The sequence below is a fragment of the Triturus cristatus genome, chromosome 10, assembly GCF_964204655.1.
Source record: "Triturus cristatus chromosome 10, aTriCri1.1, whole genome shotgun sequence".
In the NCBI taxonomy this organism is placed as follows: Eukaryota; Metazoa; Chordata; class Amphibia; order Caudata; family Salamandridae; genus Triturus; species Triturus cristatus.
Window position 1 is genome coordinate 63,219,715 of NC_140593.1, and position 24,609 is coordinate 63,244,323.

The window sequence follows — 24,609 nt, forward strand, 5'->3', positions numbered from 1 at the left end:
GATGGATGGAAGGCGATCTTTGCCCTTCTCGCCCCTAAGGAGAATGTGGAGGAGGAGAGTTCCCTGTTCTTGTGCAGGCCTGGTCAGCGAATCTTGGTGTCCCCTGGACACTGGACTGCTGGACGTCGAGATTACGACCTCCGGAGATCTTGACGTTGAACCTCTGTCAGAACTGGGAGAACCTGTTCTCGACGTCGGTGACGGTGATGTAGACAGGCTTACCGGACGTGAGGCCTATTTGAACTGGTGCCTCGACGTCGATCTGGAATGTCTCTGGACCGACTGCCTTCTCGACATTGACCGTTGTCTTGGCAACGGTGACGCCTGCCTTGACGTCAACTTTCTCCTCTTGGACGGAGGACTCAATCTTGCAGTCGACCGGCCTCACGACATCGAAAGTCTACTTGACACCGACGGAGTACCGTGCGTCGACATCAGCTGCCTCAGCTCTGAAGCTCGGTGTCTCGACGTCGACCTGCGGTGTGCTGCCGCCGACGGAGACTTCTGCTTCGATGTCAGAGATGGAGTCTTGTGCCTCGACGTCGAAGATCTTTGGACTGACCTCGACAGAGACCTTTGCCTCGACATCGATCACCGTTGAGGTGGCGACAATAGAGATATTCGCCTCGCCGTCGATCACCTAGCCAGCGTCGACAGAGATTTGCTCCTCGACGTTGATCGTCACCTGGTTGGCGACAACGGAAGGACCTTTACCTTCCTCGACGTTGAGAGCGTTGTCATCGTTTTTTCAGAAGAGTGATGCGCCGGCACCACCGTAGTCTTTGACGACAATTTCTTTGCCGTCGGCAGCCTCGTCGTCGATCCCGACGCTGAAGGAGAACAGGTCGGTACACCTTGCCTCTCAACGTCGACCGAGTTCTCTTTTTCTGCTGCCTCACTGGAGACCTACCTCTTTCAGAGAGGCCATAAAGTTGAATTCTCTCCTTGTCCTTGATGGTCCTTCTCGACAACTTCTTGCAATGATGACAGGTGGCAGAAGAGTGAGTATCAGGGAGGCAAAGAATACACACAGGGTTTGTGTCTGATCTGGCCTTCTTGCCACAGGCAGGGCAAGGGTCGAATAAGGAAGGCATTTCTGACAGAAATAAACCTTTTCTGGAGCACAAAAAAGGCTTCACTCTCACTCTAAGGCTAAAAGACGTCAAGTGAAAGCAAAATTTCTTCATAAAAGCAGATAATTTTTGACAGAAAGTAAAAGAACGGAAGAGCTGTGAATCCAGGGTCCTGACTGATGGAGCCATAAAGAACAACTGACCTAACAGTCACCCCTGAGGCATGATGGGAAGCTAGGGGTCATGGCTGCCTTAAAGGCACGGTGCCAGTTTTGTATGAAAATGCTTTCATTTTCTATGCTATTGGTTTGCACTGCAGCCTGTAGGCTAACAAAGTATGCTTTTATTTGCAGTTTTTTCTTCGCAAGGTTTACTCATTAAAAACAGAGTTCAAGTGCTACTTGCCCTCTTGTGTTTTTATATATCTTTTATAGATTTTGCAAAAGCAGTTTATGTGTTTATTACATTGTTTAGCCTACTAGATGGGAGCTGCATTGGTATGAGAAAAATTATATAGGTATATATAGAGCTGTATATATATGTTTTTCATATATAATTGTTATTATTTCCGGGGTCCTCGCACATGGGCGGGAATATTCAGTGCTTATGACTTTGATGAGGATCCCCTGGAAGGGAACTCATCAGTTCCTCTTAGGGAAAAAAATACCTTGCTGAAGTGTAAACATCTGCCAATATGAGTGAGTTATGTTGTGTTAAATGTCATCCAAGTGGCTTCTAAGCACTATCAGTTTTTAACGAGGAGGGCAAGGCACTCTAAAAAACCTCATTACAATGTAAAAATGTTCTTACAATGTGTTACACTTGCACACATGATAAGTCATGTTTTACAATAATATTTGATGATATGAATGTTGTTAAAGACGATGTAACTGGTTGCCTATTTACGTGTATCTAAACGATATACAGGCCTCTTTGTAAAACAAGCATTTGCAATGCAATAGGTCTCGCATTTACCCGAGTTTAAGCTATTGGCATTGTACATGACAAAGCCTATTATTTTTGTTTTGTTTTTTAAAAACATAAATAAAAGGCATTGTCATTTACAATGCAATAGCTTAAACTCATGTAAATGTGAGACCTATTGCATAGCAAATGGTTGTTTAAGTTTAAAACTGAGCACGGTGCCTCTTCAAGGACACCGCACTTGGTTTCTTTTTTTTAACTTCAACACTGAGCGCTGTGTCCTTGAAGCAGGCGCTGTGCTCAGTGTTAAAGATAATAAAAAAATAAAGAAACCGAGCACGATGTCCTTGAAGCTCACTATGAAAGTAAAAAAAAAAATTTAAACAGAACGCGGTGTCCCAGAAGTGGACACCGCGCTCAACATGAAAGCTAAATTAACATTTTGAATGATCACAGTGTCACTAAAGTGGGCGCCGCTCTCATTATGCAAATACCCAAAAAAGCAGCCGCCATTATACCCATCAGTGCCAATAACACAAATAGTGTTCACCCCCTGGATAAAGCAGGCCGTGTAACGAGCCAAGTAAAAGGGCCAGTTGTTATGGGTGGCAACAAATGGAGACAAGGTGGTACCAAGGCAGGACTAACAAGCCCATTTACGAATAAGAAGCCACCATTTAAGAAGGACAATGACACAAACCCAATGGCAAATATGGGCGGAGAGTGGGCGGGGCTGCTAGTGCATACCCTAAAACAGCATGCCTCACAGAGCAAGCAGTGCATGCGCGCTGCCACTAGGCTCGACCTAAAAACCAGGGGATGGTTCAGTGAAAGAGCCAATCCCTCCCAGCCAGACAGACCTACAGGCATCAGGCACGGGGTGAACACTCTTCACTACCCGCACCCTTCAAATACCACCTCTGAGGGGGTCAAGCCAACTCTTCACCAACCATCCCATGAATACCCTCGCAGCTAGGATTGGGAGAATAAAACCCCAACCCCGTCCAGGACATGCCACCCGAAGGATATCCAAAGGTGTAAGTCTTGCGAAATTCCTTGTTATTATTAGCCTTGGCGTACTTTAAAAAACAGCAGAGCAAAAAAAGATACTGAAACCATTCAATCTCTTTACAGGGAGATGGTCTTTTCTGCAATAAAGATCATCGCAAAATCAACATGACAGTAGACGCCTCTTTCATGGCAGGAGGCAGCGGGTGCTGCATTGACCAACAAATCCCTTCCCTGATCTTCTCAGTCCCAGGATCGAGGTTAGAAATTACCATATGGAAGTGGGAGGAAGACAAATATTATTTCCTCAGTGGATTTAAAGGGTGGCAGACTCATGGGTCCTTGCTGTTATCAAAGAGAGTTATCAGATAACCTTGAAACAAGCTCCTTTGATAAACCACTCCAGGTCTACTCCATTACCAAAGGACGAGGCAAAGAGACAAGCCATCCATCTCGGAGTACATGCCTTGCTGCGGAAAAGGCAGTAGTTCAGGTTCCAGAAGATCAGACAGGGAAAGGATTCTTATTCCAAAGTCTGATGGGAAGTACCGGCCTATGATAGATTTAAAGGGTTCGACATAGTTTGTTCTGGCGGAATCATTAGGGTTGGCATCTCTGCAAACGATCCTACCTTTCACATCCAAAGGAAATTATCTGGCAACGTTGGATTTTGCACAACGCGTACTTTCAAAAGTCAACCTTTCCTGACATTTGCAGTAGAGGACATGTACTTCCAGTTTCAGGCGCTGCTACTCGGTCTTTGAACATCGCCAAGAGTCTTCACAAAGGTACCAGTAGTAGTAGCTGTTCTACAGTTAAGAGGAATTTTGTTGTGTGCTTCCTCGTTTACTAAGCGGCAGGATTGTGTGGCGATGACAACCAGCATACTACAGGAGTTGGGGTTCATCCTGGATCTACAAAAATGTCAACTGATACCAGCTCTTTTCGATATTCAGATGGGATACGTGTGCCAGGAGCATTGGAATTATGGGCTGAGGAGGCCCAAATTATGCTGCATTGTTTAGTAAATTATGCGACAAGTAAAGGCAAATAATGCAGTGTAATGCAGCACATTTTGTAAAAGTATTACTTCATTATTTTGTCATTTTTAGGTCTCGCTGAGACAGCGAAAGCTGTCTCTTTGAGACATTTTGTAGTGGGTTTTTGAAAGTGCTTCACCTGGCACAGAGCTACAGTGCACGAGGCGTGCACGCGCGCAAAGCAGCCATATGGCTTTACTTCGCTCTCCCTCGTAGCCCCTCTCCGCCCCCTTCCCTGCTGCTATTTCACACTAGCTTATCTCTACTCGCGCTTCTCTCCCCCACCCCCCCACCATCGCGTCTCGCGCGTTCAATGCCTGTTCATTATCCCCCACCATCGCGTTTTGCGCGGCCAATGCTTGTTAAAATGTTTGCTTGTTAAAATGTTTACTTTTCCTCGCTGCTGCTCACTCAGACACTCACATGCGTGCGTTTATGTGTCCTTTGTTTCCTCCGCTAAGTGTGCCTGTGTTTCCTCCTCTGACCTGCGAGTGGCGCGCGGTTGTTTCCTCGGGAGAGTTTGCCTTAGTTTCTCCCGGGTGAGTGCTTCACACCGTGATGCCAGCATGTTTATGCTTTTGGACCATTGCTGGCCATTTTTATTCCCCTTCGGTTTCATTGTAAGCCCTCCCTCCACTCTTCAAGTGCACACAGCCCCTGCAGCAGCCAGCAGTCAGTTTTTATTTTAGCCCGTTGATGCGCCTTCCACACAAACGCAGAACCTCCCTGTTTGCAGCGAGGCCTCGACACATGCTGCGTGGCTTTGGCATCCTGCTCTATTTTTAATAACAGCTTCCACTACGTGCTCAGGGAATTCTGGCTTTACCAATACGGTAACGTTGACAGCTGTCTTGTAGCATACATGACGCGTAAATAGAAATGTGTGTATTGCAACATGCTAACGATTGGTAGGTTCTTATCAGCATCGCCAGAGACTGGCATCGACGTTTAAAGGAAAGTGTTTGTCTCTGTGTGTGCTGGCTTGAGATAAACCATGCCCACCACAGCGTGAAATTTTTTGAATGGTGCACACTTCTTTAAAAATGTCAGCCGCATACCTCTGTGTAGTCTCCCACTCTCTCTTTTGTGTGCAAAATGTCTTTCCCGTTAATTTAAACTTGCGATCTGTGGCCCCTTGTCTTTGCGTAAGAGATTTTTACGCTCCTTGATTGTAATAGAACAGTCGCAATATTTTAGAGCTTTGATTTCAAAGTAAGGCTGAAATATTATTTGCTTCTCGTAATTTGTTACTTAGATCTCAATATTTAATTCCACAACTGCAAATGGCACAGATAGAAACGGTCACGCTAAGGATAGATAAAGCAGAACACACCATAGAACCCCCTGACCTCCATCTTACGGTTTTTCATTTTCTCAGCTGCATAACTCAAGACTCTTTCAGTGTTATTAGTGATGAGTCATAATAAAGCTGTGCAATTATTTTTTTTAAAATAGTGCTTGCGTTCGTCTTTAGCTCCTAATGACTTACTGCAGGGTAGGTGTGCGTTCAAACATTCGAGGAAGAAACTAACAATGTCCCTTTTAGTGTAGCCATGTAAATTACCTGTCATCGATCTTGGAGGGACAAGCGGCAGGAAACTGGGCAAATGTGGATATATATTATACGCAGAAATGAAGAAACATAGGGGCATATTATCAAGAAACGGCGTTAAAATTATCGCCGCTTTAGCGGCAGAGAACTGCTGCTAAAGCGGCGATAATGGGCTTGATAATATGCCCTTGAGAATTCCCATAGAAGCCCATGTTCTGGTGTCAACATGGGCTTCTATTGGAATTCTCTGTGGCATATTATCAAGCCCAGTATCGCCGCTTTAGCGGCAGTTTTCTGCCGCTAAAGCGGCGATAATTTTAACGCCGTGCATGATAATATGCCCCTAAATTGTTCAATTTTACACCATATGCATATTGCATTGTGACCATGTTTTGCTATCAAGCAATGCTGCACCTGTTTGTTTAGCATTTTACATAATCCAAATTTGGAATCAACTGTTTTTCTGATCCAATCTGGTGACGTCGGGTGACAGATTCACCAGTGCATACGTATATTTCAGTTTGCACCAGTTCTGCATGTCACATTATAATTCTAAAAGTGTTGCATCTTTATGTCCTTCTCCCTACATATGCTGGAGTTCGTTAGGTGTGGAGTCAAGGCAATCTGTTTAAAATTTCCTGACAGGAGGTATGAACACATTTTGGCATCGTGAACCTTACACCAACACTCCGTACATTAGAATTCTAACAAACATTTCCATTCTATTGTCGGGAAAGCTTTAAAAGCAGTATGCTGAAACTGTCAGTATTCCTGCAATTGATCACATGGTGCACAGTGGAACATTAAAAGGCACAGGCAATTAGATCTGACATCCGTGGTCTGGTATTTCCCCAAATATTTTGCCTTCATACCACCTGTTTTGATGAATTTGTTTTTTGTTGGCTTTAGGTCTGTGCACACTTTAACAATGGTAACAACAACTAAAGTGCTTATGCTCTCTCCTTCAAACATGGTAACATTGCCTTACACCAAATTAACAGATTGAATTACTTTTAAGTCCCTAGAAAAGTTGTACTACCTTTACCCATACCCTGCAGTACTCATTGTGCCACCCACTAAAGTAATTATCACTCAGGCCTGCTACTGCAGCATTTAGTTCAGCTTTAAACTGTCATTTCAACCTGGCACAATAAACCCTTGGCCAGCCCTAAACCTATCCTTTTTAATGCATATTAGTCACCCTCAAGTATGCCCTGTAGGCAAATTGAGCAGGGTGCATAGTATTTAACAAGCATTTGCAATGCAATAGGTCTCGCATTTGGGAGGGTTTGAACTATTGCCTTTGTAAATGACAATGCCTTTTATTTGTATTTCCAAAACCTGCAAGTGTTGCATAAACACGCACTTTGTACTTGTAGTCGTAGCTTATGAGAAGCAAAGTTGTCCTTTTTGACTGCCAGCCTTGCTTCTTGTAAGCAAGGACCATAAGTAACAAGCATTTACAATGCAATAGGTCTCGCATTTGCGAGAGTTTAAGCTATTAGTATTGTAAATGACAATGCCTTTTATTTACGGTTTAAAAAACAAAACATAAATAAAAGGCATTGTCATTTACAATGTCAATAGCTCAAACTCGCGTAAATGCGAGACCTATTGCATTGCAAATGCTTGTTACATTTTTTAATACTGTCTGAGGATTGATTGCACCTCATGTTAACACTGTTTGAGGATTGATCGCCCCTCATTTTCACCCCCACATATAGCAATAAGCAACAGACAGGCGACCAGTGAACCTTTTGAAAGGTCCTTCCTCTGAGTGGCAACCTTATTTACTGCAGTTTTAGTAACTTTTGAACCGTCTGAGCTAGACACATTTTGGGGGTAAAAATCTGCAGATTATGCAGCAGATTATGGATTATGTGGCATATGCGGCAAATCTATAATTATGCAAAACATGCTGCAGCCGCACAAGCACATAATTCCAGTGGTCCTGAGGTATCCCTTCCTTGGACCACGATCTTGCCTCTTCAATCCATATTTATGACTCTGTTAGCCTAGACCCAGGTGTATACAAGGATGGAGTTGAAAGTGCTAGGGATGAAATTGGCATCAACAGCTGTAGTTCCCTTGTCACAATACCACCCCAAACTCACAGCTAATCATCTCTTAGTTCACTGGGCCCCAACCCCCTCAATCACGCACAGTTGATTCCAGTTACACCACAGATATCCCAAGATCTGAGCTGATGGTTGGTGAAGGACAGCGTAATACGGGGAGTTCCTTTTCAATATCCATGCTCAGTTCCGATAACAATAAATTTCAGCATCTGGGGTGGGGTGCAACTCTGGAGGATGAGGAAGTGAAGGGTTCTTGATCCGAGGTGGAGAAAACTTGGTAGTACAATTGGAGATAACTGTTGGCGAAGTGGAAAGCACTGCAGTTCCATCTACACTTGAAAGGCAAATATGTAGTGGTCAGAGCAGACAATCAGTCCCTCTGCATTTCCTCACAGCCCTGTTTACACTCAACTCGAGACCTATATTGTAACTCAACTGATGCCTCCTCTTACAAGGAGGAAGACTGAGGCTTTGGCATGAAAAGACATACTGCTTTTATGGATGCGGGCCAGGAAGGGTGCCCTATACTTTAAAAAACTGAATCACTCCTGTGAAGCAATAAAATAATTTTGTGTGCCAGGTTCAGCTCCTGTAGTAAAAAGACTTCCTGTACTCTTGCATCTGAACTTCATTTCAGCTCTGCCTCACTACCAAGATGCCAATATAAGGTGGGTGAAAATGGATCGCCCAGCCCTCAGATGCCTGACCGGCTCTACCTAACATCAGGGTTACAGACTATCAAAGCTGTCTAATCTTGATTCCACCTGAGTCCTCATTCGTCCACCACCACACACTCTTGCCCCTTTATCTCACTTTCCCAGGTTCTTTTTCAGCCCTGTTTCCTCTCCTTGTCACAGGTTGCCTTCATTTCTCTTGCTCCTTGTCTCCAGCTTTAGTGTTTTTCTCTCGATTGCTCTGAGTCAAAGCCTGATGATTAAAAATATGTCCTTGTCCACAAAAAGAGTGCTGCTGGGCCCACCTACAACCACCGACTCATACTAAGCACTGATTGCTTCCCTCCAAGCAGAAAGAATTTTTCAAATTTGACTGAAGGCGTGGCTACGAGCATCAAGTTGGCGGTTGCACCTTGGGTGTGCTCCGGACCCCTCCGTCATCCGCTCGCCCATCCGTGGACATCGGGACTCCCTGCCACCTGGCATCGTGGGCATCGCTGCTGGGCGGCCGCGGGAGCTTCGCCTTTGAATTTCGTAGCGTCCTGGAGTGGTGGGTGCGGCCCTGGTCTCCCCAGCCTGCCGCGCGGCATTTCCAAAATGGCGGCCCCCGCCGCATAGATCTTGCGCCTGCAGCAACTCGCGGCCCTGGGCTGTCTGTGGATGAGTTCTCCTGCGGTCTTTGACTAATCTCCCCTGCCCGTGGGTCCGGGGCAATCTATGGCTGGTGTGCACCCGTTGCGCAGGGGCAGTGAATTCGGCCATCAATCGGACGGTACAACAATGTCCCTGGGGGGGCATTCTGTGGCTGGTGTCCGCCCGCCGTGCAGGGGCGGTCAATTCGGCCGTCAATCGGGCGGTAAACCATCGTACCTGTGGCGCCTGGTGGTCCGCTGCGTTCCTGCCTGGGGGCCGGCTGCTCCACCGTGGTGGATCCGGCTCTGCAAATTGGGGATCGGCCCGACGAGGGCCCTTATGCCTGCTGTCGGGGCCCGGGGGGCCCTGGCGTGATGTTCCTGGGGAAGCCGGTGCTCTCCTGGTTGAGCCTGTAGCCGGGGCCAGCCCTAGTGAGCGCTGGAGGCTGCCGCCTGAGGTGCCCCCTGAGGGGGGTGAAGATTGCTGTTGCCGCATGGTGTACGGTGCTGAGGGCCTCCGCCTACGGTCTGCTTGTGAGGCGGCACTGTCCCGGATGCGGTGCCATGGCGAGACGCAGCTGCTGGACTTGCCGGTGAGTCGCGCTTGAACCCTTGGGCCAGGACTGAGGCCTAGATGCCGTGGGCTCCCATTGCCTCGCAGCGGTGAAGTTGTTGGGCCGGTGCCTGCCGGGGCCTGGACTACTTACGTTTGGCGCCGAGGGCCCCGCTGTGTCCTGGGTACGGCTTGAGGCGGGCGGATCGGAGTAGTGCCAAAACGAAGCTGTGTGGTCTGATACAGAGGCGCTCCTTCGCTGCCCCACCCTCCTGGGCCTGGGCAAACTGTTCCGGCGTCGTAGGCCTCCGTCAGCGGTGGAACCCTTCGGGGTTGCGGTCCTCCGCGGAAGGTCATCACCGGCGTCCTTGGTAAGCCTGCTGGGAGTGGACCTCCCTTCCTCGCCGGTCCCGGGGCCCTAACAAAACTCCTGGAGGTGGAGAGCCAGCATAGGCCGCTTGGGGGAGGACTGCGCACTTTCTGAGTGCCCCTGTTGTGTCTGAGGCCTGTGCTGCTGCGGCAGGATCTGCTGGTGGTCGGTGGGAGGTCAGTGGCAGATGGCGAGCTCTAGCGCCTTGGACTGGTGGTAAGGAGTGGGGGTGCTGTGGCATCTGGGTTTGGGTGGAGGATTCGGTCGTCGGTCGGGTGGCAGGCGGGTGTGTGGGGTTCCAGTTAGCACGGCTTCCCTCCCTCCACTCTGTCTCCTCCCCCTCTCCGCCACTCCGGCTGCACCTCCCCTGCGACCCGCGTTGGATGTGAACTGACCCAGTTGGACCTCTCCTCCCCAGGCACAGCGCGGCCCATTGGTGTGTCTTCGTGGTCACTTGCCATATCAGTCATGGAGCTGCTGCCACTCTTGCGGGCGTAGTGGGTGGTCCAGAGTGAGCATCGGCCGGGGGGGACCTTGAGATCCTGTTCCTCCCGTGGGGACCAGAAATGGGTAGGTCGGACAGATCAGTGAAGGTCCCCGCTACCCAGACCAAAATGGATCGCTTCACCACCCCCGAGGGGGGGTCCACTGGGGGGTGGCGGGGCAGGAGGCTCCTCCATCCGCTGAACTGGCCACTATCCTTCAAGCTATCCACACCTCCCAGACCTCGGTGGAGGGCAAAATCGCAGAAGTGCCGGTAGATGTGACTCTTATCAAGCAGGACCTTCGCAACGCGAATGGCCGGATTGAAGGAGCTGAGTCCAGGATCTCATCTGTGGAAGATGATGTGCAGCAACTTAAGGGGCAGGTGGCCCGTCTTCAGTCCCAGACTCAGGAGTTGCACCGCCGGGCGGAGGATGCAGAAAACTGGTCCAGATGCAATAACCTCCGCCTGGTGGGCTTTCCGGAGGGAACGGAACAGGGCGGTACAGTGGAGTTCCTGGAGAGGTGGCTTAGGTTGTGGGTTCCCGAGGGATCCCTATCCCCTTGGTTTGCGATTGAGCGGGTCCACCGGTCCCTGGCCCCCAAGCCGATACCGGGCGCTCTTGCCCGCCCAATCATAATGCGGGTTCCCAATTTTAAGGACCGGGACACCATCCTGTTTGAAGCCCGCAAGCAACAACGGCTAATTCATGAAAACTCTACTATTATGATCTTCCCAGATTACACTTGTGAGGTCCAGGGCCAACGGCGCTCCTCTGGAGAGGTCAAGCAGAAGTTGGCACTTAAGATCCAGTATCGGCTCCTCTTTCCGGCTCGCCTGCGGGTGACATTTGAGAACAAGACTCTGTTTTTCTACAGCCCGACGGAGGCATGGACCTGGGCGACGGAGGAGAGCCCTCTGCGGGATGCGGGTTGTGCCCCGGGCGGAGGTGCTGTGGGGGGCGGGTTTGTCTGCGCCGCTCTCTCCGCTCCCCAACCCTCACGTAATCGCTCCCGTAGGCGCCGTGACCGTAGGCGGGCCCGATCAGACTCCCCGCCGGGTCACACACAGCAGTCACCCCTGGTCGAGGGGGGAGCGTCGACCGGGAGGCACTCTGCCTCATCGGGACGAGTGGACGAAGGTGGGGCTGCTCCCCGGTCCTTAGCGATTGACCTTCCAGATACGGACCTCTCTTGTAGCCCGATGCTGTTGAGGGATCCTGTTTGAGCCAGTCTCTGCCCGCAGCCCCGCGCCCTCAGCCCCGCGCCGCCCTAGAAACGCCTGCCATGATCGATAATGCTTCCCCTATGGCGTCTCTCCACGTGTTGTCATGGAATGTCAATGATCTGCTGGACTGGCACAAACGCACAGTGGTCTTACGGTATGCGCAGCGTCTCCATATTGATATCCTGATGCTTCAAGAAACGCACCTTTTGGGTAACTGTTGTCCCTTTTTAGCTCGCTATGGCTACAATAGGTTATGGCATTCTGGCTTCTCCAGGGGCTCACGAGGGGTTGCCTTCCTCCTAAGGCGTACGCTGCCCTTAGTCCTCTCCCAAGTGGTACATGATCCCCAAGGCTCGTTGGTGACAGTGTGCGGATCGTTGTCTGGTTCCCCCTCACGCTCATGTCGGTGTATGCCCCCACTCCATACTTGAGCATACCGCTGCCCTGCTACACAACGTGCCCGCCGGCAACATGGTCATCGCAGGAGGCTTCAATGCGGTCTTAGCCCCGGCCCTTGACACAATGGGGTCGCTATCTGCTGCCCGGAAGGCGAGTGCGAAACAACTGCAAAACTGGTCCGAGTCCCTGGGGCTTTGTGACGCCTGGCGCATATGGCATTCCCGCAGCACCCAATTCACGCATACCTCCGTGGCTCACAGCATCTAGGCGCGCATAGATGCAATCTTTGTCCCCGCGACTGATTGTTCTCTGATTGTTGACGTCCGCATCCTCCCTAGAGGCATTTCCGATCACTCCCCACTCGCGGTCACCAAACATGGAGGATGAACGCTTGGTTTCTTGAGGATAAAGATTTTAGGCAGGAGGTGGGGAAGGAACTCATGCGATACTTTGCCACCAACGAAGGCTCGGTAGCCTCTCCGGGTAAGCTATGGGAGGCAGGAAAGGCAACCATATGGGGCTTCGCCAAACGGCAGCTTAGGGTCCAGAGGCAGTCGCAGCTGAAGGAGATTTCCTCCAAGGAAGCGCAGGCGCTTCGCCTGGAACAGCTGCTATCCACGAGGGAGGACGCCGCCCAGGTCCGATGCTTGGCTCTCATCCGGGATGAGATCAAACAGCTATCCTTGGATGCGGTCAAGCTCCTCTGGAGGTCCTCATTCGCGCGAGTCTATGGTTGGGGGGACAAGAATGGTGTGATCCTGCATAGGTTGGCCACATATCCCAGGGCGAATCGTATCATTCCAGAGGTAGTGGACGAGACGGGAGCGGTTCAGCGTGCTCCCGTGGCGGTGGCGAACACCTTTGCGGCATATTATCAGAGGCTGTATACAGCGCACACCCCTGAGCTGACCGTTGCAGCTCTCCTTGAACGGGAGGGGGTGCGTCTCCTTACGCTGGATTCAGCGGCTCAGAAGGACCTGGAGCGTCCCATCTCCCTGAAAGAAATTGAGGAGGCGATCACCCTGGTTTCTCCGGGTAGAACCCCAGGTCCGGATGGCCTCCCACAGGAATATTATGTGGCATACCAGGGCACCTTGGCACCCCACCTAGCCAGCCTGTTTAAAGAAACCTTGGAAAGAGGTGCCTTTCCACCGGAAACGGATATTGCCACCATTGTAGTTCTCCCGAAATCCCAGCCTCCCTCCCGACTCTGCGCAGAGTACCGCCCCGTATCCCTCCTTAATACTGAAATTAAACTTTATGCTACCATCTTGGCCCAACGGCTAAAACCCTATTTGGCCCTACTGGTCCATCCGGATCAATGCGGGTTCATGCCCCAGTGTGGGACCCGTCACTGTCTTAGAAGGCTGCAGCTGGTTCTGGCACATCGGCATCTGCTCACCCCGTACTTGGCGCTCCTGTCCATAGATTTCGAGAAAGCCTACGACTCGGTGGACTGGACGTACCTGCGGGGCGTGCTGATTGAGATGGGGTTTGGGCCCTACTTCTGTTCCCTGGTCCGGGTCCTGTACGCTCATCCGAGAGCACGAGTACTGGTCAACGGGGTGCTGTCGGAAGCCTTCCCCATCGCCAGGGGCACTAGGCAGGGATGTCCCCTGTCCCCACTATTATTCGATCTGGCGATGGAGCCCTTGGCATCCCTGGTACGGGCGGAGGAGCGTCTCCATGGATGGCATTGTATGCGGACAACATCCTTGTCTTCCTGTCCGACCCAGCCTCTTCCAGACCACACTGCCTCCGGATTTTGCAAGCATTCGAGCAGGCCTCGGGGTTGCGGCTAAACCCCGGGAAGTCAGTACTGGTCCCCCTACATCTCTCTAGAGAATGCTTCGATTGGCAGTCTATCATACCATTACTGAGGCAGTCTTTTAAATATCTGGGGATCTGGGTTGCCCGAGCTGGGCTGGTCCCTCAATGTGGCCCCGTTGGTCATGAAGGCCAAATTAGACCTTCTCAAATGGAAGACGTTGCCTCTGAACCCCCTGGGTAGGATGGCCCTGTATAAAATGGTGATCCTCCCCAGGTTCCATTACCTCCTACAGAACACCGCCTTTTGTTATTCCAGGGCATGGTTCAGGGAACTGGACAGTCTAATCACCAAGTTTCTCTGGAGCGGAGGGCGAGCCCGTGTGGCTCTGTCGACTTGTCAGATTCCCTCTTACGATGGAGGCATGGGGATGACGCACTTGTATCTGTATTTCCTGGCGGTGCGTCTACTGGTCATCCACGACTGGTTCAATGGGGGCTGGTCGGATCCAGCATACAGGCTGGAATTGAGCGAACTGGGTTTTGTGGACATCCAGGCCATAATGTATGGGGGGCCCATTCCGACCCGACTGCCGTATGTGACGCGCTCTGTGTTCTTGGCCTGGCGGGCAGCGCTCCGTCACACCGGATGGACGGGGAAGCTAACCCAATGTACCCCCCTCTGGCACGGGGCTTGGCTCCGGGAGGTCAGTGGACTGCGGGGGTTCAGAACCTGGGACCTTATTGGTATCACCCAGCTAGGGAACGTCTGGGTAAGGGGCCATATGACGTCCTTCAAGGAACTCTGACATCGCTACTCCCTCCATTCATCTCAGTTTTATAAATATCTGCAACTGAGACATGCCCTCCACATGCATATTGCGGACGATACAAGGCTGCCCGAATACAGCTCCACAGAGGCCCAAACGATGTTGGGAGACTTGGGTAAGGGGGGGTGTCCCACATTTATCGCACCCTCATCAACAACACTCCCACATCCCTAGACAAGTTGAGGGACCAATGAGTGGAATGGGTGGGCCCCCTTGACGAGGTGGACTGGCGTGATGCTCTTATGGCCACCAAAAATATTACCGTCTCCGCCAGACTCAAGTTGGTTCAGCTCTACTATTTACACGCTGCGTACCTCACTCCCCTGCGCTTGTACAGAGCGGGCTTGCGCCCAGATGCGGCATTTGCGAGATGTAACCACGCCCCAGCTGACTTCCTCCATATGATCTGGTTGTGTCCCTGCTTGGGCCAGTTCTGGGGATCAATTGAAGTGGAGCTTACGGAGGTATTGGAATAGGAGGTTCCTCACGATCCACGTCACTCCTTGCTGGGGATTACCTATGGGCTGGATGGGTCCAGGAATGATAAGTTGTTTTTTAATACAGCTGTGAAGGTGGCCAAGAGGGACATTGCGGCGGCCTGGATAAGCCCTGACCCACCCACCCTGGAGAGGTGGCGAAGAGGGGTGGACTGGTGCGCGACCCAAGAGAAAGCCCTTTATAAAGCTATGGGGTGCGTTAAGAAATACCGCAGAGTGTGGGGAAAGTGGTTGGGGAATGTGGAGAGTCCTGCTTAACCTGGTTCCAAATTCTGTCTATGTACTTTTACGGGGGTAGTGAGTGGGGGGTGCAATGAATGTGCGAATGAACTCAAACTTGTGATTTCCGTATATTGGCTGAATTGTTCCTATGTTTTTAAAATCAATAAAAATTTGCTTATCAAAAAAATAATTTGACTGAAATACGCCCCTGAAGGAGTCACATTGCCCCACCTGACAATAAACTTTGAGTTCCCAAGGGGGCCTTCTTGAACCCACAGCTTCAGGAGGGGCTATTGAAGATTCCTCAGTGGGAGCCTAACCGAAGCAGCTGGGACTCGTCTCTTCCATAAACCCAAAGCTTTGTTTTGTGCCCATCTCCCCGACTTGTCTTGGCCTGCTTGGGAGACTTCTGTGGAATCTGGAATCAGCCTGTTTTTTAGTGCAGAGAGTCCCCTGTCTACGGGAAACAGCATGAACAACGAATCCTTAACCACGACCTTTACCAGAACCACGACCTCATTAACCACTACAGTACACGAACAACGACCACCTGAACCACGACTTACCAAACCAGAGGTAAGTGTCAAAATTGTAATAATTAATCTTAAATGCAAGTGCAATTATAATAACAGCCACTGCAGCACTCCAGGGTCCAAAAAGGACCACATCAACCAGCTTGCCCCTCTTTCTGGCACCACACACAGCGTCACGACATAGCGCCTGGAAGCGCTAAAGCAGGGCGCGAACTCACGCAGTGCGGGTAACAGCCAATGCAGCACTCCAGGGTCCAGGAAGGACCACATGAACCAGCCTGCCCCTCTTGCTGGCGCCACACACAGCGTCACGACGTAGCCCCTGGAGGCGCTAAAACAGGGCGCGAACTCACGCAGTGCGGGACGCGCGCGGGGGGCCCGTCTGCGCCCGTCAGCAGCCGGCAATGGCAGGGCAGGGCCTGGTCTCTTCGGTCCTGGTTCTTTGGGTGCCTATACTGTCTCGCCCTCTGGAATACAACGGGACATCAAGTTCTTCATCTGTGACCTTGCAGCGCTCAAGTAAGCTTTCATCAGGTCCTAAGTAGTATACCTTTCGGGATGGCGACTAGTTTGAAATCAGGGGATGGGAAGATGGCTACTTCCAAAATCCTTGCAAACTCGACACTCGACTGCTTTCTTCTTCGAGCTGCCAAAGCCATAGTCAAAGAGATAGAGGTCACTGAGCGTCGCCTGTCGGTAGGAGGTGTGCTGACCCATTGACTGTGGCTGGAACTCAAGTGAGTGACATTGAATGCAACAATCCCCCTGTGATAAGAACCCCAGACATTGTACATATCACCCAGAACCCCTGTCCAACATCACCAGTTCCCTCAGTGTGTGAAGTAGCTGCTAAAAGGAAAAAGAAGGTTAAACAGCAAGACCCTATCCGCTGTGCACGGACTAGATCTAATGAAAAGGCCGAGGATATAACCACAGAAGTTACCACTGCTGTATCAGGAAGTCAATCCCCCACTACAGGCACAACTGGCTCAAACTTAACTGCAAATCAAGATAGTGTTGTATTTCCCACTGAGTTTGGTGTGACATTGACTGCCTGTTTAGAAGAAATTATAGTTAAAAACGTTCTTCCTATACTCACCAGACTTGAGAAATTAGAGTCAACAGTGACCTTACTTTGCAACCTAGTCTCGGACAGTCCCCCAGGGACAGGGCCGAGGGGTGGTGACACATGCGAGGGGGTAGTTGGGGGTAGGGTCCCCCAGGGAGGCCTGAATATGGGGTCCCTGTCATCGGGTGTTGCCCAATCTACTCGTGTAGTAGGCATAGGACAACGAAGCAGTGCTACTAGTGCCACTAGAGCAGAGCAACAGAAACAAGCAGGGCCTACGCATATAAATCACACAAATTACGCAGGGAACCTAAATCTGCCTTCCGGATCTACAAGGCCAAGAACATCACATGTAACCTCTTAGTCATACAACCCTCCTAGCTTCTCTTGCGAGAGCTGGAGCTACGAGGAGCTACAGAGAGAATCCAAAGTTTTATCTTGCGCCACATATTGGTTTCAGGACTCTCTTTGTGAACCTGGAGAGGACTGCAAAGAGCTGCCCTTCAAGGAATGTGCTGCTGCACGAGGTACTGAGACAGACCAGTTGTGATTGCTAAGGACTAGTGCGTGCTCATTTTGCCAGTAAATAATCAGCCTTTCATTCATTCAGTATTGCCCTGATGCCCGGATGGTTGAAACCAGACTGGGGTTGCTTGAGTTCTAATTCAGAGAGGGTCTGTCCACACAGAAGCTGGATCAGTAACAAAAAACAATGGACGGGAATGCGCCGTACTGATGGAAACCTCGACGGTGCTCGTTTTTTTTCAACCTCAGAAGGATGTAGGGCTGAGGCAGCCCTGCTAGGATTCGCACCTGTTACGCTCGGCAGTGAGTGCTCAAACCACTCACCAAGCCCTGCCACAAATGGCACAAAGCCGAGTTGAAATGTAAGAAACGCATGCCCCTGAAAATTACATGTAATTGGAGAAACTATTCAGCCACAAAGAGGCAGTAAGTCACATGAGAAAACAATGCCGAGCTGCCACATAGGTGGCAGAGAAAGGCGACCAAGAGTCCCGAGAGAATTCACCAAATCTAGCAGGCACTGGGGTCATGAATTTCAATGGTGCTGCAGGTGCAGTGGCGCCGGGGCCAAAAATTGTCAGAACTCCTCTAAACACCAAATATTGCTATAATTAACTACTAAATAAGCAGTCACAAGTGCAATTACCTTGCAGGCACAAGGGTTATGATTTGATTGGTGCAGCAGCTGCAGTGGCACCAGGGCCAAATGTTGTCATAACTCCTCTAAGCACCAAATATTGCTATATTTTACTACTAAACAGGCAGCCACAAATGCAGTTATCTTGCAGGCACTGGGGGCATGATTTGAATGGTGCAGGAGGTAGAGTGGCATCGGGCCCAAAGGTTGTCAAAACTCCTCTAATCACATAATATTGCTATTACATCAATTCATTTTATTATTTCCCTCTTTCATTTCATTTTTTTAAATGTTGCTATTACTTACCCATTCTATACCACTGGTCACAGCACAATATATTGCCTTTTTGTACATAAACAAGTCCTAACACTTTAACAGACTTTCTGTAACTTCTATTGTACAACTACCCAGCAAGCTACAATTTACAACAAAAAAAAGCTTATTATTAATCACACAGGCGAAACCTAATACATTTACCAATGCTTGTTCTAATTTACAGTGTTGGATCGGCAAATTAAAAAAAATACGTAGCTCAAAAGCAGCTTTTATTTTTATGTGCGGGAAGGGGGAGCAACATGGCGATGTAGGTAGTGGAAAGTATTACAAAGGATGCATTTGAGGAAAGCATTAGAGAGAATGTGGATGAGAAAACACAAAGGGCATGATGGGGGAACACAGAGGGCGTAGGTTGAGGGAAACACGGAGGGCATGGGTGGGGGAACACAGAGGGCGTGATGGGGGAACACAGAGGGCGTAGGTTGAGGGAAACACGGAGGGCATGGGTGGGGGAACACAGAGGGCGTGATGGGGGAACACAGAGGGCGTAGGTTGAGGGAAACACGGAGGGCATGGGCAGGGGAAGGCACAGAGATTAGGTGGTTGAAGCAACACGGAGAGAGGGTGGGTGGATGGAAGCAACATGGAGAGCAGGGGTCGTGGAAAAGCATCGAGCGAGAGAGTGAGCAACATTGAGCAGGTGGGGCGGAAGTACACAGGCAAGAAAGCAAAGTGTGGAGGGAGAAGTACATGAGAGCCAGCACAACATGGAGTGGGTGGGGGAGAAGTACATGGGTGACAGACAGCAGCATAGAGTGCGGCCAAGGGAAAGAAGTACATGAGATGAGAGGAAAAGAGCTAGAAAACATTTCAACTCTCATGGAGTGCTTAACCCAAAAGATAGTATTTGAAAAGCAAACAGCGGAAGGACTCAAATAATGTATCAATGCCACAGGGGGGGGACAAACACAGGAAGAGGAAGGAAAGCCCACACAAGTTAACGGATGAAAATAATGCAAATGTGAGAGGCAGTAAAGCCAACCAATGGTAAGTAGTGGGCGGGCTGCAAGCTGACATTTGCAGGTACCTAGTGCTCTCTGGTAGGCCAAACGTGGAAAGAGGCTTTGTGTATCTGTCGACTTAAGAGAACAGCAGCTTGTTTCTGTCAGCGAAATGCATTTAAATCAGTGCTACAAGCGCGACACCCTGTGTGCAGTCAAAGATACTAGCACATAACACTGAATGGAATGTTACAAAGTTGTACATGAAATGCCACAACTGCAATGGTATGGACGACTAGAAGTCGCAAGCTAAGTGCAAACAACTACCAGAAATGTTGGACTGGATCTGGAATACACCCCGGCTCATCTTATCGTGAACCACTGCGAAAGAAAGAAACTAGCCCGGAGGTGCGTCTGACTGAAGTGGACTTCATGAAAGCGCGAGCCCTGGTGCAAGGAAGTGAAATATGAATGAAAAGGTACTGGGGTCCGTTACTAGAGGGCTTCGTAAGGCACCCACCACTGAAACATGCCTCTTTAATAGTGTTTTCTGCCCCAGCTTGTTGGGGTAGAGACAGTGGGTGTAAAAAGAGGGAGCCTTGCTAAGGCCGGTACAGCTGCTCACCAGCCAGAGAAGCTCCAGGCTTTAACATGGAAAGAGCAGACAAAGGGAGACGAAGAAACCCTGCAGCTGGTGCAACACACATATTCAGCATGCTCTGACGTGGGATGAATGTATGACCCTGCAGCTGCCACTGGTGACTGGGGAGGGTGGGAGGGACCTTTACTTCCCTCCTTTCTTCCACCTTAAAATCTTTGTTTGCTTGTTTTCTATGCAAGATTAACATTGGGAGAATATCTTAAACACAAAATGTCATGTTGAAAAGCCCATTTTCATTGTAGGGCCTATTAAGATATTATGGACATGAGGAACAACATCATAACCTCTATTATGTTTATGTCTGGTCACACTCACTCCCTTAAAATTAGGAATTCATGAAAAATGTTTGTCTCAGTGTAGGTTTTGTTTGTTAGATTGTCATTCAATATGTGACACTTTTAATTGTTGTACATATATGTATTTATAATTGTATGTCTATGTATTTTTAACAGCCCTGAAGAAGTCCTTTCTCAGGACGAAACGCGTCGGCTGTATCGCATTGTAATGTCCATTGCCAAATGAACTTGGAATAAAAAGACTAAATCAAGGAACACTTATCTGCCTTTTGAATTGGATCTGAACTACATATATTGCTATTATTTGACTGTTTTTCATAAATGTGTGGTGCATCTTAGCTTGTGTTTGATCTGTTTGATTAAGTTCCCTAGGGAACTAGCATTGTTACAGTGGGTGCTATTCAGAATGCACACATTTCTTCAATTCATGTGTGATAACACTCAATTGGGGAGAACACTTTAAAGGGTGACATTAGAGTCAGGTGCTGTCAGTTAGAAGGCTCCACTGTTAGTCCTAATAGTATTCTACCATTACAAAGATGTGTTTGGGAGGGATGGCACAGCTCTGCCCCCTTGCGGATCTCTGTAGGACGAAGGGTGGGTACAATCTTGCTTGTGGGCAAATTACCGTTTGTTGCAAACAAACAATGCTTGTCGTGGGTGACTTGCCCCCTTTGATTTATTTATTTATTCAGTGTTTTATATAGCGCGAACATGACCCATTTGGGTATCAGAGAGCTTCACAGAAATATAGTATTCACATTAACACAGTTCGATAGCAGGCATTTTACATAACTAGAGAGCATTAAAAAAACTTCTAAGAGCAGCAAAGCCATTTTCATGACTCCTCCAATGCCCTCACCTGGATAGGGATCCATCCATTGATGTCCTTGAAGTACAGAGCTCGCTGGTCCTTGCGGAAGGCGAAGGCGTTCTCCACGTTGAGACGTTCGAGCTCCTCAAGCGTGGCCACCACGAAGATCTGTTGGGGAAGAGAGGCGTGAGGCATTGTGGGAGCGGCGGGCACGAGCAATGGTCCCCACCCCTTTTCAATGCATGCAGAAGAGGACATCAGACAAAACTGAACACCCCCTCCTCACTCAAATACACCCCTATGCATGTGACTTTTCAAAATTTGTAGGCCTTTTTTCATCTTTTTGCACTTATTTATACCTCTCCATACCTTTGTGCACCTCTTCATTCTCTTCTCTGTGCCTCTCTGTTCATTGATCTCCACAGATCTTTGCACTTTTATTTATATCTCGTTCTACTCCAACATAATTAGTCATACATCAGTCTATTACTTTTTTTAATCTTTCTGCATCTTCATGCATTTCAGGCATCCTTAAGGTGTACTACGATGTACGCCTCTTTGCACCTTCGCACCACTCTACATCTCACTAATACAGGTTCTACTTAGTTTTACTTCTTCATGCCTTTCCATTTTTCTTTCTTGCTCTTCTTACATTGTTTATAAGTCATCCTTCCAAACCAAATGTTGTCCATGCCTTAATGTTGCTTCTTTATACCGATTTGCACCCAATGTCATAACTAGAGTGTTGAAGTCCCTAATATAAGCACGGTAACTGGCCAACTTCTACCAAAAATTGGTAGTAGGTAATGACCACTAGTTTGGGTGCAGAAAGCCCCTTAGGCTCAAGGGGCTCCGGTGCCACTATATCTGCTGCACTGTTCATAGCTATGCCTCCGTTTTCTCTGTTAAGTTTTAAGCACAATAACTCAGGAATAGTAACATTTAATTGAGAATACTGAGCTTAGAGTGTAAAACATAAGTGTGCTTAATGATTTAAAATATCAAAGTTTTTTGACAGGAAACTGCTAAAAAGCACTTATGCAGCACACTCACACTCCTTCCACGCCTCCCACTGCTTCTCCTTCTACTGGGTCCTCCTACTGCTACTAAAGCGGGTGCTTGGAAGGGGAAGCGACCACGCAGGAAGCTGATGAAAGCTCTGCAACCTTTCATCGGAACAAACTTACGCCCAGATTTAGGATTGTTTCACGCAACGCAGCAAAACCCCTTTCTGTGTTGGGTGAATGGACAGGGCAGGAATGAGCCTTATCTTCCAAGATATGATGCATTCCTGTCCTCTTCCTGCGTAGGTGCACTCAGTGCAGCTTGGTGGCAATGCAGGCACCCTTGTGCCGTGGTGCAAGGGTGCCTGAGTAACAGGCAGGAATGTTTTGTATGCAGGAAGGCACACCTTCCTGTACAAAAACAATCCTTAGAGGTATTTCCCTCCTTCTAAGTGTGCTGAAGAATTAAGAGACAACAGGAAGAAATATATTTCTCCTTGTTGCATCTCTATCGGAAAGGCATGCAATTCTGATGCATTCCCAGGTCTACCAGTCTTGGTAATTCTGGGAAGACATAAGAATACATGGGTGGATGTGTGAGAATGAAATGTTGCTTACCACTAATCCTAGTTCTCGCCCAGGGGAATCCTCATCAAAGTCATAAGCCCTGAATAGCCCCAACCACGCGAGAGGATCCTGGAGCACTCTTAATTTATATGTATATATATATGCAATAAACTTTGTACTTAGTACCTTACATATTTGTCTGTAGCCTAAAGATTACATTGAATTTTCATTTTAAAAAGGATATAATTGCATAGAAATATGTCAATGAGAAAAATTGACAATACAAATCTTTCACAAACATTTTTTGAAAAGGAAAAGGAAAGAGAAAATAAGACATTGTTAGCCAATAGGCTGCTGTTCATAGAATAGTAGAGAAAACTGGCACTGTGCCTTTAAGAACCCCACAGCACCCCCTGTATCCCATCATGCCTCACATGTGACAGTTAGGTCAGGTCATTGTTACAGAGATTAGGAATCCTGGGTAAAGTAATTGTTGAGAGCTGTAATAGTTTCTGTTCAGGGAGGTGGGAGGGCTGCTAATGACTTTGATGAGGATTTCCCTGGAAGAGAACCAGGATTACAGGTAAGCAATGTTTCCTTCTGCTACAGGGGATGTTATGTTATGTTATATCCATTTGTAGCGTGCTCGGATACTCGTGAGTGTCCCGGCGCGATACCCGAGGGGTGTAGGGAGAGACCATCATACAAAGAGATGTGTTTTAAGCTTCTTTTTAAACACCACAAGGTATTGAGTGGAACGAAGATCGAATGGGAGGGCATTCCAGGCCACGCTAGACTTAACCACAAGGGAACAGCCCCCCAACCTCTGGAGCTTGAAACACGGAACATGGGCGAAGCGAAGGGACGAAGAGCGAAGGGCCCGCGAGGGGACATAGAAGGAAAAGCGCCTCTGAAGATAGAGGGGACCATAACCATGGAGGGCACGATGGGCCAAGACCAGAAGTTTAAACTTGACCCTAACTGCCACGGGCAGCCAATGGAGAGAGCGCAATTGGGGAGCAACACTCTTCCTTGTCGGAATGCCCAAAAGCAGTCTAGCCGCCATGTTCTGGACTACCTGCAGTTTTTTAAGCAGGTAGCCAGGAACACCGGCATAGAGAGCATTGGTATAATCCAATCGAGAGAGAATCAGTGCACAAGTAACAGTTTCTCTAGCGCCTGCAGAAGGAGTGGAAAAAAGTTCCTAAGAGTTTTGAGAAGGCCAAAGCAACAGCCAGCAGTTTTCTTGATGAGTGTAGAAAAGGAGAGACTCTCATCGAACCATACTCCCAAGTTCTTAGCAGGCTGGCCCGAGGAAAGGGGCAGTGAGAAGTCCTGCGGCCACAACTGCTCACGAAAATAAGCGGAAAATTTGCCAAAGAGCAAAATCTCAGATTTTTGTTCATTGCACTTAAGCTGTGCATCCGCGAACCTATTGAAGATGGAAACTAGGCAATGTTGCGCCGCAAGGACAGAGTCCGATGTTTTATTCCAGGTGAACAACAACTGGGTGTCATCCGCATAGGCCAACACCTTAGCCCCAAGATCCTCTGCCAGATGTATCAGTGGCGTAACATAAATGTTAAAGAGGAGAGGGCTAAGGGAAGATCCCTGCGGGACTCCAGTGGTGACCGAATGGGGAGAGGAGGAAAATGGAGGAAGCCAAATCTGCTCAGCCCGCTCCTCCAGAAAAGACCTAAGCCAGCCCCAGATAGCCCCTGACACACCAACCTCTGCGAGACGGGCCAAAAGAAGAGCATATGGGACTGTATCAAATGCCGCTGAGGGGTCCAGCAGAATTAAAGCTGCCCTTCCCCCGGCATCGAGGCACTCCCGAATGGCCTCCCCCACCTCGACCAAAACAGTCTCGGTGCTGTGGGCAGCTCGAAATTCTGA

At 49.0% G+C, this 24,609-nt stretch overlaps 1 protein-coding gene across 1 annotated transcript in view; it reads right to left on the bottom strand.

The window, feature by feature from the left end:
- COLQ (collagen like tail subunit of asymmetric acetylcholinesterase) overlaps positions 1–24,609 on the bottom strand; it is a 778,371-nt gene that overhangs the window by 104,101 nt on the left and 649,661 nt on the right. The window contains exon 14 of the mRNA XM_085630419.1: positions 21,191–21,310. Within this exon, the coding sequence (XP_085486545.1) occupies positions 21,191–21,310 (120 nt within the window). The remainder of the gene's footprint in view (positions 1–21,190; positions 21,311–24,609) is intronic.